At 37.3% G+C, this 18,355-nt stretch overlaps 1 protein-coding gene across 1 annotated transcript in view; it reads left to right on the top strand.

Moving 5' to 3' along the window:
* The window catches only part of WDR36 (WD repeat domain 36), a 38,072-nt gene extending 33,218 nt beyond the window's left edge, over positions 1-4,854 (top strand). The window contains exons 22-23 of the mRNA XM_008014117.3: positions 460-647; positions 1,580-4,854. Of these exons, the coding sequence (XP_008012308.2) occupies positions 460-647; positions 1,580-1,729 (338 nt within the window). The 3' untranslated portion in view covers positions 1,730-4,854. The remainder of the gene's footprint in view (positions 1-459; positions 648-1,579) is intronic.
* Positions 4,855-18,355: the final 13,501 nt, after the last annotated feature.

Genomic DNA, 18,355 nt, shown 5'->3' with positions numbered 1-18,355 from the left:
TTTATTGTTAGTAATGTATTTCCTAATGATTATGTACTTTTATAACTTTATAACAATAAAAATAATTATTTTACCTCATCGGATTCCCAATGCTAACCGCTATTAATACTTTTGTATGTATCTTTATAGCCTTCTTGATTAGGATTTACTCTGAGAGAAGATATATGAGCTTTTAAAATTCTAAAGTGTTGCGAGGCATTAGATTTTCTTTATTAACAGGAAAAAGGTTTAAATTACAGAAACAATGTGTTTTGAGTACTTTCTCTTATATTGCTGTCATTATTTGTATTGATTTTCAATTATTTTGGGTTTTATTCTACATAATATGAAAAAGTTAACCCATAGGAAGAATTTCATGTACTTTTTAAATATATCCTATTTGGGGTATAAAAGGAAAACTGTAGTTTTCTAAGTTAAATGATTATAACCAAGTCATAACTGGAATAAAATTTAATGCAGATGACACTGCTCTCAACCTTCTGAAAGAATCAGGCCCATCAGGAATTGAAACAGAGCTGCGAAGCTTGTCTCCTGATTGTGGTGGGTCTGTAGAAGTTATGCAGAGCTTCTTGAAAATGATTGGGATGATGTTGGACAGAAAGCGTGATTTCGAGTTAGCCCAGGCATACCTTGCATTGTTTCTAAAGGTAAGTCTAATGTAAGATAGTACTGCCCAACTTGTCTTCTTCTGTGGCAGTGCTATCTAATAGAACTTTCTGCAAAGATGGGCATGTTCTATATCCATCCTTTCCAATATCATAGCCACTTGCCACATGTAGCTACTGAATCCTTGAAATGTAGACAGTGTGATCAAGAGACGGAATTTTTAATTTTATAGAATTTTAATTAAATTTAACCACATGTGGCTAGTGACTACCACATTAGACAACTGGACAGTGCAGCTTAGGAGTCTTGTTTTCTTTTTTTACTCAACTGCACAGCAATTTTGACTTTACCCCCTGACATTTTTATGCTATCTGCTTGATCCAATGTGCTGAACCATTAACTTTTCTTTTTTTAGTGGTTAGTTACATTTTGGAAGTTTTTTGTGATTATGAATAGAAAATAGGGTTTTGTTTTGTTTTTTTTCTACTACTAAAATCAAAATGTTCACTTCTATCATTGGTAAAGGAGTTTTGACCATTTTATAAGACAGTTACTTTTATGATTAATATAGTGGAGAACTTATGTTTTGAGGGTCTACTTTAGTGGTATAATGTGTTGAAGGAGGTAGATGATGCCGATTTTCGGTGATAATAGATTTGATTCTTTATCGCATTTATACCTAAAATGAGTTCAGTTGATCTAATTATTTAAATGTATCAGGACTGTCCTTAGGTGGAGAAGAGTGATGACCACTTTAATTCTACCAAGGAAGTCATAGTATCATAAAGGAGCTTATAATAAAAAAAACAAAGTTTGATAGAGGAGGGGAAAATGGGAGATAGTAATAAACTAGCACTTAAGAAAACAAATATTCACCTAGTGTCTTCTGTGGTTCCTTGGTAGAAAAATTTAATCCAGATTAGGTAAAATTTTAATTTTCTTAAATGTTTAACCATCATGTTTTTCTTCACAGTTACACCTCAAAATGCTTCCTTCAGAGCCAGTACTCCTAGAAGAAATAACAAATTTGTCATCCCAGGTGGAAGAAAACTGGACCCATTTGCAATCACTCTTCAATCAAAGCATGTGTATTTTAAATTATCTCAAAAGTGCTTTGTTATAAAAATAAATTTGTGACTAAACATATCAAAGACTTACATATTAAATGGGTTCAATTGAACTCATTTCTTATTTTCCAGGTGTCAATGTGAAAAGAAAATAAATGTTAGCATTACTGACTAGTCAGTAAATCTCCACTTTAAATGCTAAATACTTTCTTGAAGTAAAATCACACCTCCCAGCCAGGCATGATGGATAATGCCTGTAATTCCAGCACTTTCGGAGGCCAAAGCAGGAGGATTGCTTGAGCCCAGGAATTTGAGACCAGCCTAGGCAACATAGCAAGCAAGATCCCATCTCTACAAAAAGTTTAAAAAATAAATTACACCTGCCTTTCGTTTTGAAGATTTAAAGAATCTGCTCAAATGATTTATTTTCTGAGTCTCTTCACATTAACTTTTATATGATTTTTTAAAAATTATTACCTGCTTATTTTTTTTAGTATCTGTTTCATATAAAGAGATACTGCATGTTCACTGTGAAGTATTGCTGAATTAAATTGAAAATGTCAGATAAAACTGATACATGGTGTAGTTATAAAAATGCTGTTTTGATATGAAGAAAAAAGGAATGTTTTTTTCCTTGGGGGCCTTTGATAAAAATATGAATCATTGACTCAGAGTTGGAGGATAAACTAATCATCTTCCAGCACAGCCCTGTTGTGTTGCGGGAGAGGAATCAGGCTAAAGGTCTGTTGGTATTTCAGTGACAGATTGAAACTTTCTAACAGTGGCCTAGTGCTTTCTCCATTGTAATGTACTGAAAGGAAGTTGTTCATGGATCAGAGATGTGGGAGGCCCTTCCTTGCCCATGGCAAATGGCTAAAGACAGTTAAACTGATATCAAGGATAGGTAAGGGAAATTACAAATTCCACTGGAGGGTGGCCCTTTATTGCCACTGCAGACATGTAGATAACAATAGTTTAATGTCCTCTGAAACGGTAAAAATTCCATAAATCATTGCAAACAATTTTTAGCAATATTGTTTATTGCTACCACAGCCAAGAATGGGTATTTCAAAGCCATGGGTTGTTTTGTTTTGTTCTGTTTTGGTTTTGGCTACACTTTTTTGGGGAGGACCTTTTTATTTGGGAAGAAACTGCTGAGTATACTTTTCTTTCATAACCATTGCAAAACCAGGTAGCCCTGGAGTTTTTTTCTCGTCATCATTGTTTTTATGGTTCAAGACTTTTGCAATACATGAATTAAAAATAAGCAGTTCTTTAAAGCATAGTGCTCTAAAAACTATTCTTAGTTTATACACTTAAAAGTTGGGTCTTTCATGAAATGCAGTGGGTTGAATATGAACACCAATAGCATTCTTGTGCATTGTTAGGGTAAGAGAGTTTTATAGAATAATCTCCAGAAGAAGCAGTCCTCAAAAGGCGTTTCCCAATGATACTTTTAATATTCATGTTTTTATTTAATGATGTCAGATAGAATTAATAAACTACTAAGGAAATAAGCCAATCTGGTTATTGTACTCAATTTCATTTTTCTTTTAGAAATGTGTATTGACTTACTAACTGACAGAAATGTTACTCATGACTTAAGTTCTAATTTTAAAAATTATCTTTCCTAAATACTATATTCTAAATTGGAATATGGCAAAATTCCAATATATAATTCTATACCTAGTAAAGACTGTAAATAAAATTTTAAGAGCTGTGAACTGAAATTGTATTGCTTACATAAAATCATGAACTGAATTTTCTTCTCTTTTTAAAGTGGGCATATAGACTTGAGTGTATTGTTATTAGAGATATATTTAGATAGTATTACATCATTTTGGCAGGTAATCTAGAACCTTTTATGTACTGTTTCCATCAAGGGAGGGAAAGAAATACAAAATATAATTTTATTTGTCTATATTTTCCTTAAAATATATCAGTCTGTGCACACTAGTTTATCTTTAAATTTTGTAATTACACATGTAATATATGACTACATTTTGCTTGTGTACTTTTTGAAAACCATCTTCAGTCCCAATACCCTCTGTAGAAGTAACAGTTATTAACTCTCCTAGATTTTTTTTAGATTGTTTTTATGAGTGTTTAATGTAGGAATGTGTATACATTATCTACAGCCACAAGAAATGTATAGTTGTGATTTTTACATACATGTATGTATATTATTCTACAATTTGCTATTTCTACTTGGGAGTTTTTTATTTTGGTACATTCACATTTACCTTATCTCTTTTGCAGTGTCCAACAGTCTACTTTGCCTATAATAGACACTTAAGGAAGTTTTCCTTCTTTTTATTCCTTTACGATTACCAACAATGCTGAAAGGAACATCATCCTACATGAGCCCTTTTTGTACATACAAGACTTTCTCTGTAGTATATGCTTAGGATTTGAATTTCGGGCCAGAGTATAAGCATTTTTAATTTGAAGAGATACCTCCATTTGGGTTCCAGAATGGCTGTAACAAGTTACAGTTCCCCTCAGCAACAAATGAGCATCTGCTTCCCCATGTAATTAATGACACTTGCTATTGGATTTTTGTAATTTTTATTACTCTGATGAAAAAATTATTTTGGTTTTAAATCAAATTTCTCACTAGTGAGGATGGACATATTTTTGTATGTTTATTTTAGAACATATAAACAGTTGTTAATTGTCTTTTTCCTCCACTGTTCATTTTTCTGTTGAATGATTTGTCCTTTTATCTCATGGATTTGTTAGCAGTTCTCTTGTATTTTCTGTCTGTTGCCAATGTTTTCTCCTACTTAGCCATTTGGCTTTAATTTTACATGGTATCTTTTTAAATAAATGTTTTATATTTGCATACAATCGATTAATAATTTTTCATGACTTATTTCAGGATATAAAGCAAATTATTTTCTAAGACATTCATAGTGTATGTTTTCCTATGTTTACATGTGCTCATTTCTATTTTCCTCTACGACATGTTTCTGTGTGAGTAGTTAATGTGTAGCTCTTTAGAATTGATTTTTGTGAAGAGCAAAACATACAGCACTGCCTCCTATGTCTATGAAAAATTCATTTATTGAAAAGTCCACTCATATGTCTGATTTGAAATGCAGTTTCATTATGTGTTCAATTCTTTCATTGAGCTCTTCTATATTCCTAATAAATAATGCATTACTTCGGTATGTTTTCAGATTTGGAGTAAAGTCTTCCTAATGTTTTATAAAGATTTATTGACTGCTGGTGAGTATACCTCTTGAAGTTTTATATTGGTTGCACAATGTTTATAGGACTGATTTGGAGAGACGTACAATACCGGGTACAGTCCTCCATTGGTATCCAGTTCCAGGGCCCCTGTGGATACCAAAATCCAAGCATCTTCAAGTCCCACAATCCGCTCTGCAGACATATTTTTCCAATACATGTTATAATTGGTTGTTTCTGTTTGTGGTAAAATGATTTAACTTTTATATTCCATTCTGTCATGACACTGCAGAACTCTTTGTCAATACAGTCTTGTTAGAAAATCCAAGATAATTCTATCTTCTGCAATTGATGAGACTTTATTTCCTATCCAGTATTTGTGTACTTGAAATTTTTTTTGCATTAGAAAGTTTTACACTTTAAATATATGCCCTTTTTAAAGATAAAAGCACTGAGGATAGAAAATATGTAGACTGAAATATGTATTTTGTATTGCATGAAAATAAATATAGTTTAAAAGCTGTCGTAACCCCCAAAACATTTTAAGCCTTGAGAGTGATGTGACTGTGATCTGAGTCACATATGGCTACTTCTTTTTCTTAGATTATAGATCAACTCACTTTCTTATTTTGCTTGTTCTTTCCCCTTCATGATCCTGCTTTGCTTGGACCAGATGACAGAAAACCCACGAGTATTTCACCCTCTATAAAAAATGTTAAGTGTACCCTTGCCAAAAAGAAATACCTATAACCAATTCCTGTAACTATTTCCCAACCTTGTATGAATAACGTAATCCTGCTAAAAGAAACTCCTCTGTCTCTGCCTACATAAATGAAACCTTAACTTCTCTACTTCGGAGTACTGACTATTCCTTTGGAGTTGGTGTTTCTGGGTGGGCTATCCTCAAACTTTGCACTTGTATAAACTATTTAAATTAGATTCATACCCTTTTGATTATTTAGGTTGAGATAAAGAGCTTGTTAAAAATTTTGGAAAGGCCATGGTTTTGCACTGAACTTCTGCACTGGGTCCCAGCAGACCAGAACAAACTATAGTGGAGTCACATACTGAATGCATAATCAAACTGAAACTTCAAGGAAGCAGATAGATTCCAGAACAGACCATTGTTTCCTTTGAAAACAGATTTCAGTCTACCTGAGTCAGCACAATAAGGAAGTCTCCTCTACTTTAATCCTTACCAAAAAGTAATCTGATGTTAACCTTTTTTTCTCTATTTTTCTGTTTCCCACCTTGTAAAACCCCTGTTCTGCTATTGTCCAGTGGGAGTTCTCATTCTGCTTTATAGAATGAAGGGTTTCCCTGATGAATGGTGGATAAAAGGCAATTACATTTATAACTAAATATGTTGTAATTTTGTTTTCTGACAAGCTAAGTTAGCGTTAGTCAAATCAAAGTGCCCAGGGAGAGCCAGGTCATTGAGACAAGATTTTACTAATGTGTCTGCCTGCAAGGCCAATGTTAATATTTTTAAAATTATATTTTCTATCATGTTATTTAGGACACTTGACTGCAAATTACAGAAGTGTTATGTTTAAACAGGAATGGAAGTTTAAGAATTCAGGAATACTGGATTATCTAATAATATCTTTGTTTTCAGGAATTTTTTGTAACCTGTGACACTGAGAAATGCAAGAAATACTCTTTGAATTCTGCTTTTCTTTGCAGAGTGCTTCATTCCTTTGACTGTGTATTTCCTCTGCAACCAGTGCCTGCCAAAGGCAGTCAACAATCCATTTGATGTGCAGCCTCTTCCTAAAGTCCAAGATTGCGCACTGAAGACTAAAAACCCTCCCTTCTGGGTCCTAAGTCTTCCCCTCACTTATCACACTTCCCTTTCTTCCTCTGGAGGAAGAGGAATCCTTCTGTTTTCTTTTTGTAATCTTTTGACCATCCTCCAGGGACAAAAAAGCTTCGCCCCACCCCCACATACCCCCACCTTCCTGTTTTCATGTTTTTTATAACTCTGTTATGCTAAAGGGAAAGATTACATTTTTAGAGGATGGAAAACTATCATCTCACTGAAAAATCTCATTTTTCAGTGGTGGATTATGAGTATTTGCATAGTATTTCACCTTACAGCCCTGCAAAAAGAAAATGGTAGTCTCCTTCTAATAAGACAGTTGCCTCAAATAATCTCAGAAAGGTGATATGTTTGGAAAGGCAAAGGAAAAAGGCCACATCACCCTTTAAAGAATTATTCTTATACATTTTCGGTCATTATTAGCCTTATGTATGCTCTGCAGACTCTCTTGTTTTCTGCTGTTAATAGTTTGAGATCCTGAAAGTCTCAGGCCAAAATTGTTTCCAAGAGTAATCTCACTGATTGAGATATAAATTTAATACAATATAAGGCATATACCTTGCAGTCCTTCTCCCATTAAGGCTAAGCCATGAGACTTATTGCAAGGGAAAGGGAGCAGTGATATTAGCAAATGTCACAGTATAGGTCAGTAGTTCTCAAAGCGTGGTTCCCCAATTAGCAATATCAACATCACCTGCGAACTTAGACGTGCAGACCCTACTGCAGAACTACTGAAATAAAAACTCTGTGGGTAGGGGCCAGCAATATGTATTTTAACAAATCTCCTTTTTGGTGACTTAATATAACTGAACTTAGAACTGGAGAAGGGAAAAAAGAAGGCTATGAGGCATAAGGTTCTCACCTATATTCCCTCTTCGTTCTAGGAAGAAACCTGAAGGAGGGAAAGTAAGGAAAAAGGTTAAAGATAGGATTTGTAGGCCCTGGCCCTAGATCTAGAAGTAAAAGGGGAAGTGGGGATGGAGGGTTAGTTGGAGAAATCACTGGGTACACTAAGTGGAACTCCAGAGTTGTGGGGCTAGGTCCTGACTCCCCTGGAGGAGACTGGCTCACAGGTCCGCTATCCTGACACATGGTGGCCATAGTCAAGGGGTGTGACTTAGGTGGAGAGAAATGACTGTGACAGCTTATAGAGTTTCCATGACTGTGGGTGACACTAGGAGGTCTCTGGAGGTTTCCACCTGCTCCCTGAGGGGAATGAGGAGGTAGCTGGGAGTAGAATGCCAACAGGCCTGCCATAGAGCCCAAGTGGCATAGTGTGGCCACACCATCCTGGCCCAGGGCCCAGCTGGAAGATGGGGCAGAGACTCAGGGCACAGGCTAAGTGGGACCGTGGTCCTCGTGGAGGGAGGTGAGAAGAAGGCCTGCCAACACAGAAGGCACTCACACATCGTAAACCTTTCTTTGTGAGGAAAGAAACAGACATGGTAGGGAATTTGAACATAAAATCTCACAAAATATTTATCCAAAAGAGCCTAGGCTAATGTGAAAGAGACTGAGATTCTTTTTCATTGGTAATTTTGTTCCCCACCCTAAATCTAGTAATATGAGGGCTCAAGTTGAAAGTTAATCAGTTTGATATATAAAATAAAGAATTCTGTAGGGATCTTTCTTTCAGTAACTGTGTACTATATGCTGAATTTCCCAATTCCAATTATGCTAATTTCCAATTCCAGCTGAATCTACTAAATGTCTCTGAAAAAGTACATAAAATATTCAATACTTAGTTTTATCTCTATTTTGTTAAAGTGATTTGTCGACACTGCAGACATGTAGATAACAATAGTTTAATGTCCTCTGAAAACATAAAAATTTCATAAATCCTTGCAAACAATTTTTAGCAATACTGTTTATTACTACCACAGTCAAGAATGGATATTTCAAAACCAGGGTTTTTTGTTTTGTTTGTTTGGTTTGGCAACCCCCTTTTTTTTCCCTACCATCTCTGGCTAAATTCCAGTCTTTACTATTAATTTATTTTTTCTCATTCAAACTTTCCAAGTGTGATGTCAGCCTCATAACTTTGGCCCTGTTTCCTCACTCCTGGCCACACCTTATTCTCTAGAGTAAATATGATGCAAGCCCAGTGGGTGACTAAGTCGTGGGTGAGAGTGAGTTATCGAAGCCTGGACTCACTTTACCATGTGGATTTAGTTTCTAAGAAGCATCATATACCAAAAAAAGGAGTCACATACCCGACAGCCTCCCCATCCAGCTCACAGTGCTGTGATCCCTCCTCTTTCCTTCCTTCAGTCATTGATTTGTTCATTCTATCTTCAACAAATACTTAGCTCTGACTCTGTCTCAGATGCTTTTCTATGGCCTTGAGATACTTTAGAAAACAAAACATATAAAAATTCCAGTCCTTGTGAAGCTTATATTTTAGCTCATTATTCTTTTATATTATTTTGCTTAGCCTTTTGCCTTGCTCTCTTTTAGAACCAAGATAAAGGAGAAGATGTTTCTAGGCCTTCACACTCTACAAAGACTGACTGCCAGGAGTTTCTCCCTTGGTTTCAAAGTGTGGCATACATGGGTGTGTGTGTGCACACACGTGTGCGCACATGTTTGTGTGCATGTACAGGAATTCCCAAGTAGCCTCAAAATACACCTATATACCTAAAGCGAAGAAAGTACAATATGAAAAAATGCCTGCATGCTGCTTCACTGCCATTCTTATTTTCACAAAGGATTTGTTAAAGCAGTGCATGTGAAGAAATAAAACAATTAAGGAGGAAAAAAAATTATTTTTTTTCCTTGGAAGACACCACCTCTCCATTCTCTGGCTGATAATAGATGGCCAGGCATAGGGAAGCAGAGACTAGGAATCAGCCTTGCAGTTTGTCAGACGTGGCTCCTGGAGCTGATGGTCACCCCGCAGGGGCCTGGATGCAGTTTTAGCCCTCGGCACACTGTGTGGAAAGGTGGAGGCAGGGGACAGAGATGAGATGTTCATCTCTGTTGCTGTGGTGACAAGGAGGTGAGGTGAAGGTACTTCCAAAATGTGAGCTACAACACATGAGGAAAAAGGTGAATGTGGAACTGTGTGCTTCTCTCAACCTGTCCCATTCCCTCCTAAATAATCATGTATGGGGCATGGCAAAATGGAGATTCCAATGCACGTGAGACAAGGTCCCTGACCCCCAAGTCCAGGAGGTGAGTCTTGCAGGAGAAGAGGCAGCACACATCTGCCTTCTCGGAGCCAGGGGAGGCTGCGTAAAGAGGACAACTGCCATTGACCTTGAACAAAGGGGGTGGGAGGGGTATGGTATTACAGACAGAGACAGGACAGCATTCAGAGATGAGGCCATGAGAAAGGCAATAGAAAGTCAGAGGTGGCCAAAATCATGCCAGCTGCTACCTCTGGTCCATGGTCCTGGAACTGGGTACAAAGGAGAGACTTCATCTGCAATGTTTTGTGTAATTTTAAATTAAACAAAATAAGATAAAATATCAACAACTCTAGGTGTTGCCGTCTATATATTTTCATACTCTACAGTTAGTTTAGTTTTTTTAAACTGTATTTCAATTTTTATTTTTTTGTTTAGCTTTTCAAATAGAATGTATGTGCACATCTCTAACCATTCATCCATCCATCCATTCATGCTGCTTCATAGATATATCTTGTGTGGCTGGCCAGATCTCATTTCCTCTGGAAGGTGACCTTTGGAAACTACAATTATGTTTGCCACCCAAGTCACTGGACCTTTCCCAAAACTCCAGGCCAACACTTGACCTAACCACACTCATTTGGATGCAAGTCCCTGGCATTGGGTCTTTATGAGGCATGGATGCTCTCCAGGTCAGCACTGAGCCCTGTCTCTGTCTCTCTGTGCCCAGCTGGCGTGAACTGGGAGGCAGAGGAACCGAGGGAGTTCTGAGTCACCTAGCTTGACTGAGCCAGAAACTTCTCCAGGGAGTGGTGGAAAGGATGGCTCTTGGCAGAAGAGATCCTCACCTCAGTGGTGTAGTACTTGCCTGAGATTTCCCAGAAAGCAGGAAGAACATGAGGACCGAGAGTTTCACTCTCTTTCAACAACAAATAGAAATAATCCACTTAATTCCACATGAACTAAGTGTTGAAGAAAAACATAATCTCACATTACCATATCTCTTTACCCTTTACCAGAGCTCAAAGATGGAAATTACCTTTCTCTTCCTGCTGGGAAAGGGCAGTCATGCAGCAAATACACCATACCTTGTGTCACTTGAAACCAGTTTTATCTATAAAAAAATACTAATCCTTAAAAATATTATTACTTTATGAAACATAAGGCCTTTTTTTCTCATAGCCTCTGTTGTAGCAAAACTCCTAAATAAATAGCACTGCCCAGAGGCAGTTAGGGTAAATTTAGATCATGCAGGAAAGTGTCTCTCACTGTTTGCCTGCATCTCCAATGCCCTTGACGGGTTGGTTTCCTCCTCTTGTGCCAGTGTGGAAGTCTCATTCCCATTGTGTGCCAACAGCTAAACATCCAAATTTGCTATAGAGCCCATTTCAATTTTGTGACCACAAGTGATCCATAAATACCTAATTTAGTGGTTTTCTAAGAGTTGTCTGTCCAGTGTTCCCTGGGGGTCCTTCAAGTATTTCCAGATGGTAAGCAAAATATGATTAAAAACTATTTTCATAAAACTGTATTTACTCACAATATTTCAAGTACAGGAAGTATCAACAGATATAATTCATGTAAAACTGAGATCCTCAATAATTTTTTAGAAAGTGAAGGGCTCCTGAGACCAAAAATGCTGAGAATCATTGAACTAATTGATTGGTTAGAGAAATATATAGCCTTACCAAGAGGTGCTAGCATATACTAACACCCAATGCTTATCTCTGAAAATACCTTAAATCTGATGTTCGAGGACATGGAATATGAATCAGTACTGCTCTTGATCCTCTGAGAGAGCCAGTGGGGTCAGGGCTGGTCTCAGGTTTTAAAATTCCATTCAACCTCAGATTTAGTTGGATCAGTCACCTATTGAATTCAATTCTGACTAGATGGCAAACTTTAGAATAAAACAATTAAGTCATAAATAAAAAATGTTTTAATTAACATAATGAAATGTATTACTGAGAACCAGTTTCAGTTATTTTCAGCAGAAAGTAGTATTTAAGTATATTAGGGTTTTCCCAAGTCCCTTGAAGACTTCGTGGCTGAGAACCATGTCTAGACCATCCTAAGTTACACATGGCTGATACTGGCCCTAGATACTGGAGCCTCTGTCCGCGATGCCTCACTGAACACAGTCCACACAGCATCTGCTTCTCCATGGTACTTACAACTCCTATTGTAATGTTAGTGCATCCATATTGTAATGCATATGTAGTGCATAACATATTATAATGTTAGTACATTAGAACAGTCTAGGGCTCAGGCCTATACCGAATGCTGGGAGAAAAAGGTTCTGGGTTCTATGTTCAGGAAGCAGAGACTCTAAGTGGGGAATTCCCCAAGCATAGAAGGGTGTTCACAAAGTATTGGGAGTCAAAAGCAGGATGATCCTCCCCTTGGCTGCCCAACTTCGCAACACACTGGGAAGTTTTCCCACTTAAACTTCCTAGTAGCAATAACAGCAGCAGCTATAACAAAACACCATCCTTCACAGAAGGAGAAACATCTTGCTGTGTGTTTTCCTAAAAGGAGAAACAATTCTCTATTAGTTAAGAATATTTTCCCGTCAGTGCAACATGGTGAAACCCCATCTCTACTAAAAATACAAAAAATTAGCTGGGCGTGGTGGTGTGCACCTGTAGTCCCAGTTACTAGGGAGGCCGAAACAGAAGAATCACTTGAACCTGGGAGGCGGAGGTTGCGGTGAACTGAGATCAAGCCACTGCACTCCAGCCTGGGCAACAGAGTGAGACTCCATCTCAGGAAAAAGAAAAAAAAATTTTCAAGACCAAGTAACAACTTAGTAACCTTGGTTTTCACAAGTAGGAATTAATTTTTCTCGTACATCAAGAAATCTAAAAGTAGTTTTTCACAATGATGCAATTACTCAATGGTCCTGAGAAAGACATAGGCTTTTTCCCCCTACTTCTTCTGCTTCATTTTTACAAGGCTTTTTTTTTCCTTATGTGTGTCATTTTACAGTCTCAAGCTGACTACAGCAGCTCTAGACATCAGACCTCAGAAAACCTTCTTAAGCAGGAAATAAAAGAGGCATGGGAAAGATACCTCTGGTCACTATCTAAACACAAAATCAGGATCTGTTAGAAAGAAAGGGAAAGCAGAGCTTGTTGTTACATTGGCAGTAGACCCTGTCTTCTAGTTTATAAGGCCCAATACTCCTCCTACACCATTCACTATCTATAGAGATAGTTTTAATGCACATTATAGATGGAATGGTTTAAACTAAAGACATTTTGATGTATACTTTATCAATGGTAAAACATTTTGGTGGGAGATAAAACAAGTTGGTACAAATACTCCAACTTGTTCTGGCTTGGGAACCTGGTTCAGCATCTCTAAGTACCTGTAAGAGTTGAATGATGCTTCTAGAATTGGAAGTAATATGGCTTATAGAAAAAAGGTGACATATTAAAACCAATACCACAGAAATACAAAAGATGGCTCAAGGCTACTATGAACACCTTTATGTGCACAAACTAGAATATCTAGAAGAAACAGATAAGTTCCTGGTAATATACAACCCTTCTATATTAAATCAGGAAGAAATAGAAACCCTGAACAGACCAATAACAAGCAGCAAAACTTTAAATTACTGATTTAATTAAAAGAAGAATTGATACCAATTCTACTGAAACTACTCCAAAAGAGAGAAACGGGGACTCCTCCCTAAATCATTCTATGAAGCCAGTATCACTTAATACCAAAGCCAGGAAAGGCCATAACAAAAAAGAAAACTACAGACCAATATCCTTGATGAGCATAGAGGCAAAAATCCTCAACAATATACTAGCTAACTGGATCCAACAGCACACCAAAAAGATAATGCGTCATGACCAAATAGGTTTCATCCCAGGGATGCAGGGATGGTTTAACATATACAAGTCAATAATATGATACATCACATAAACAGCATTAAAAACAAAAACCATACGATTATTTCAATAAACAGAGAAAAAGCATTTGACAAAATCCAGCATCCTTTACAAAAAAAGCCCTCAACAAAATAGGCATAGAAGGGACATACCTCAACATAATAACAGTCATATATGAAAAACCCACAGCCAATATCACACTGAATGGGGAAAACTTGAAAGCATTCCCCTGAGAACTGGAACAAGACAAGGATGCCCACTTTCATCACTTCTTTCCAACCTAGTACTGGAAGTCCTAGCCAGAGCAATCAGGCAAGAGAAAGAAAGCACATCAAAATTAGAAAAGAGGAAGTCAGGCCAGCGCAGTGGCTCACGCCTGTAATCCCAGCACTTTGGGAGGCTGAGGCAGGAGAATTGCTTGAACCCAGGAGGCGAAAGTTGCAGTGAGCCAAGATTGTGCCACTGCACTCCAGCCTGGTGATAGAGCGAGACTTCATCTCAAAAAAAAAAAAAAAAAAAAAAAAGAAAAAGAAAAAGAAAAAAAGAAAGAAAAGAGGAAGTCAGACTGTCACTGTTTGCTGCTGATGTGATTGTATACCTAGAAAACTATAAAGGCTCACCCAGAAAACTCTTAGATCTGATAAATGAATTCAGTAAAGTCTCAGGATAAAAAAATCAATGTACACAAATTAGCATCACTGCTGTACACCACCAACAACAAAACAGAGAATCAAATCAAGAACTCAATCCCTTTTACAACAGCTGCAAAACGAATAAACAAACAAACAAACCTTAGAAATACACTTAACCATGGAGGTGAAAAATTTCTACAAGGAAAACTACAAAACACTGCTGAAATAAACCATACATGACAAACAAATGGAAACTCATCCAATGCTCATGTATGGGAAGAATCAATATTGTGAAAATGATCCTACAGCCAAAGCAAGCTACAGATTCAAAGCAATTCTTATCAAAATACCAGCATAAGTCTTCACAGAACTAGAAAAAAATCCTAAAATTCATATGGAACCAAAAAGGAGTCCACATAGCCAAAGCCAATCCAATTCTTATCAAAATACCAGCATAAGCCTTCACAGAACTAGAAAAAAAATCCTAAAATTCATATGGAACCAAAAAGGAGACCACATAGCCAAAGCAATACTAAGCAAAAAAAAAAACAAATCTGGAGGCATCACATTACCTGACTTCAAATCCTACTATGGTTACCCAAACAGCGTGGCATAAAATAGGCATGTAGACTAATAGAACAGAACAAAGAACCCAGAAATAAAGCCAAATACTTACAGCCAACTGATCTTCAACATAGAATACAGAAACATAAATTGGAGAAAGGACACCCTATTCAATAAAGAGTGATGAGAAAACTGGCAAGCCACATGTAGAAGAATAAAACTGGATCCCCATCTCTCACCTTATACAAAAATCAACTCAAGATGGACCTGAAACCATAAAAATTTTAGAAGGTAACATCAGAAAAACTCTTCTGGACTTTGGCTTAGGCATGGCTAAGACCCCAAAAGCAAAAGCAACAAAAACAAAAATAAATAAATGGAATCTAATTAAACAAAAGCTTCTGCACAGCAAAAGAAATAATGAGCAGAGTAAGCAGACAATCCACAGAGTAGGAGAAAATATTTGCAAACTATGTATCTAACAAAGAACTAGTATGCAAAATCTACAAAGAATTCAAACAAATCAAAAAGAAAAAACAACCCTATCAAAAAGTGGGCAAAGGACATGAATAGACATTTCTCAAAAGAAGATACATAAACAACTAACAAACATATGAAAAAATGCTTAGCACCATTAATCATCAGGGAAATGCAAATCAAAACCACAATGAGATACATACCACCTTAGTCCTGCAAGAATGGCCATAGTTAAAAAATCAAAAACAATAGATATTGGTGTGGATGTTGTGAAAAGGGAACAAGTTTACACTCTCGGTGGGAATGTAAATTAGTACAACCACTATGGAAAACAGTATGGAGATTCCTTAAAGAACTAAAAATGGAACTACCATTTGATCCACCAATTCCACTGCTGGGTATCTACCCAAAGGAAAGTAAGTCATTATATGAAAAAGACACATACACATGCATGTTTATAGCAACACAATTCACACAGCAAAGATATGGAACCAACTTAAGTGCCCATCGACTAACGAGTGGGTAAAAAAAAGTGGCATATATATATATATAAAATGTGGCATATATATACATATATATAAAATGTGGCATATATGTGTGTGTGTGTGTGTATATATATATATATTTAAAATGAAATACTACTCAGCCATAAAAAATGTCTTTTGCAGCAACTTGAATAGAGCTGGAGGCCATTATTCTAAGCGAACCAGTAACTCAAGAATGCAAAATTAAATATTGTATGTTCTCACTTGTAAGTGAGAGCTAAGCTATGAGGATGCAAAGGCCTAAGAATGATATAATAAACTTTGGGGACTTGGGGAAGATTGGGAAGGGAGAGAGGGACAAAATACTGCATTTTGGATACAGTATACACAGCTCGGGTGACAAGTGCACTAAAATCTCACTAAAGATGCACTAAATCACCACTAAAGAACTTATCCATGTAACCAAAAATGACCTGTACTCAAATAACAACTGAAATTTAAAAAATGAAATTAAAAAAAGAAAAGAGTCCGGGTGCAGTGGCTCACGCCTGTAATCCCAGCACTTTGGGAGGCTGAGGTGGGTGGATTACGAGGTCAGGAGATCGAGATCATCCTGGCCAACATGGTGAAACCCTGTCTCTACTAAAAATACAAAAATTAGCTAGGTGTGGTAGCACATGCCTGTAATCCCAGTTACTCGGAAGGCTGAGGCACGAGAATCGCTTGAACCCAGGAGGCAGAGGTTGCAGTGAGCGGAGATCGCGCCACTGCACTCCAGCCTGGCAACAGAGCGAGACTCTGTCCAAAAAAAAAAAAAAAAAAGAAAGAAAAGAAGGTGACAGTTGTGACAGTGACCCTACTCTTTTCTATAAGCTTGCTAAACAGCAGCCCAAATACCAGGCCTCTTCCGACTTAAGGGCTGGCACTGTGTGGTCTCAACTGCTCTTGACCCCTGGTCCCAACTCTACTGACTAAGTCACTTGCAAGCAAAGTCCCTAATAAAATAATCGTTAAAAGAATGGAAAGATAAGTTAGATTCTGGGACGCTTTGATGCTATGGGGATCTTGGGGTTGGAGGGCCCTCTATTGAACCCATACTCATTCAACAAGAAGAATTAAGGTCAATCTCAGGCCTAGTCTAGGATGTCTGAGGAAAGTACTGATAAGTCAGTCTTTTCATCGCCTCATCTGTCGGGATGAACAGCCTGTAAAAATTGTTATTTAAGGACAAATTGTATATATGTATATATTTTTAATGGACTTTATTTTTAGAGCAGTTTTGGATTCAAAGCAAAATTGAGAGGAAAGTACAGAGATTTCTCATATATCCCCTCCCCTCAAATAGGCACAACCTCCCCCATTATCAATACCCCCACCAGGGTGGTAAATTTGTTATAGCTGATGAACCTACATTGACACATCATTATCATCCAAAAATCATGCTTTAAGGATTTTGATCTTTATCCTGCGAGTAAAGATATTGAAGAGTGTTCATCAAGAGGGTGCTATCATTAGGTTCCCATTTTAAAGAGTTCAATGACTGCAGAATGGAGAACAGATTAAAGACTAGTTAAATGAGAATAAAACACGGAGACCAATGAGGAATTTGGGGAAGATGATGATGTATTGGATCAGGTGGTAGAATAGAGACAGACAAAACTGGATGTATTCAAGGGCTATTTATGGATTCGACTATAGCATTTCGCAACATACCTCTGATCATATAACAAGAGGCTTCTAGTTTGAGTTGTAACAACTAAAAAATAAAGTATAATATAATAACATATATGTTTTTTAAGCCATCAGAATGTTATGGATAGGAAGAAGTCTAAAGGAACTGTATTCCAGAGAGACAAGTGCTTCCTAGAGAATGAAAATCAGTAGGCATTACCTTCCCTAGGGGTAACTGCTGAGTCAGGCGTGGGCTGGTGAGGATTGGGCCTGATTCAAGCAGGGAGACTCTTCCTGCGTAAGGTGCAGTCAGCGGAGTTTTAAATGTCTGCGTGTGGGTTGGTGAGACCAACTCGAATCTGGAGGAGTTTCAAGGCCACGTTCTCCCACCCACCGATTCTCCCTCAGGAGACTTGTGTGAGAGGACGTGGTAGCCCAGTAATCTGAAGGCTGGGTAGTAAGTCATAGAGGGAGTTCTTGGCAACTCATTGTGCTGAGATTTCAAAGGCTTGCCAAAGGGAGGGGCCTGTAATATACACAGGACTGATCTTGCACTGAAGACATTTGAAACCAGAGATAAACTGAAACTATTAGGAAGAAGTTGAAGAAAATATGAACAAACTGGATGAAAAGATGGAGAACTTTAAAAGAACTATTATAATTTCCTGAAAATGACTAAAATAATATTCTAGAACTGAAAAATAAAATATCTAAAGTTAGTAAATTCGTTGACCAGCCTCTTCCAGTCCTCCCTTTCCTCTTTCCTCCCAGCCTCTGGTGGCCACTATTCTACTTTCTACATCTGTGAAATC

This window comes from Chlorocebus sabaeus, chromosome 23 (genome assembly GCF_047675955.1).
Source record: "Chlorocebus sabaeus isolate Y175 chromosome 23, mChlSab1.0.hap1, whole genome shotgun sequence".
NCBI lineage: Eukaryota > Metazoa > Chordata > Mammalia > Primates > Cercopithecidae > Chlorocebus > Chlorocebus sabaeus.
Note: the sequence above shows the minus strand (reverse complement) of the source record. Positions and strands in the feature narration are given on the sequence as shown.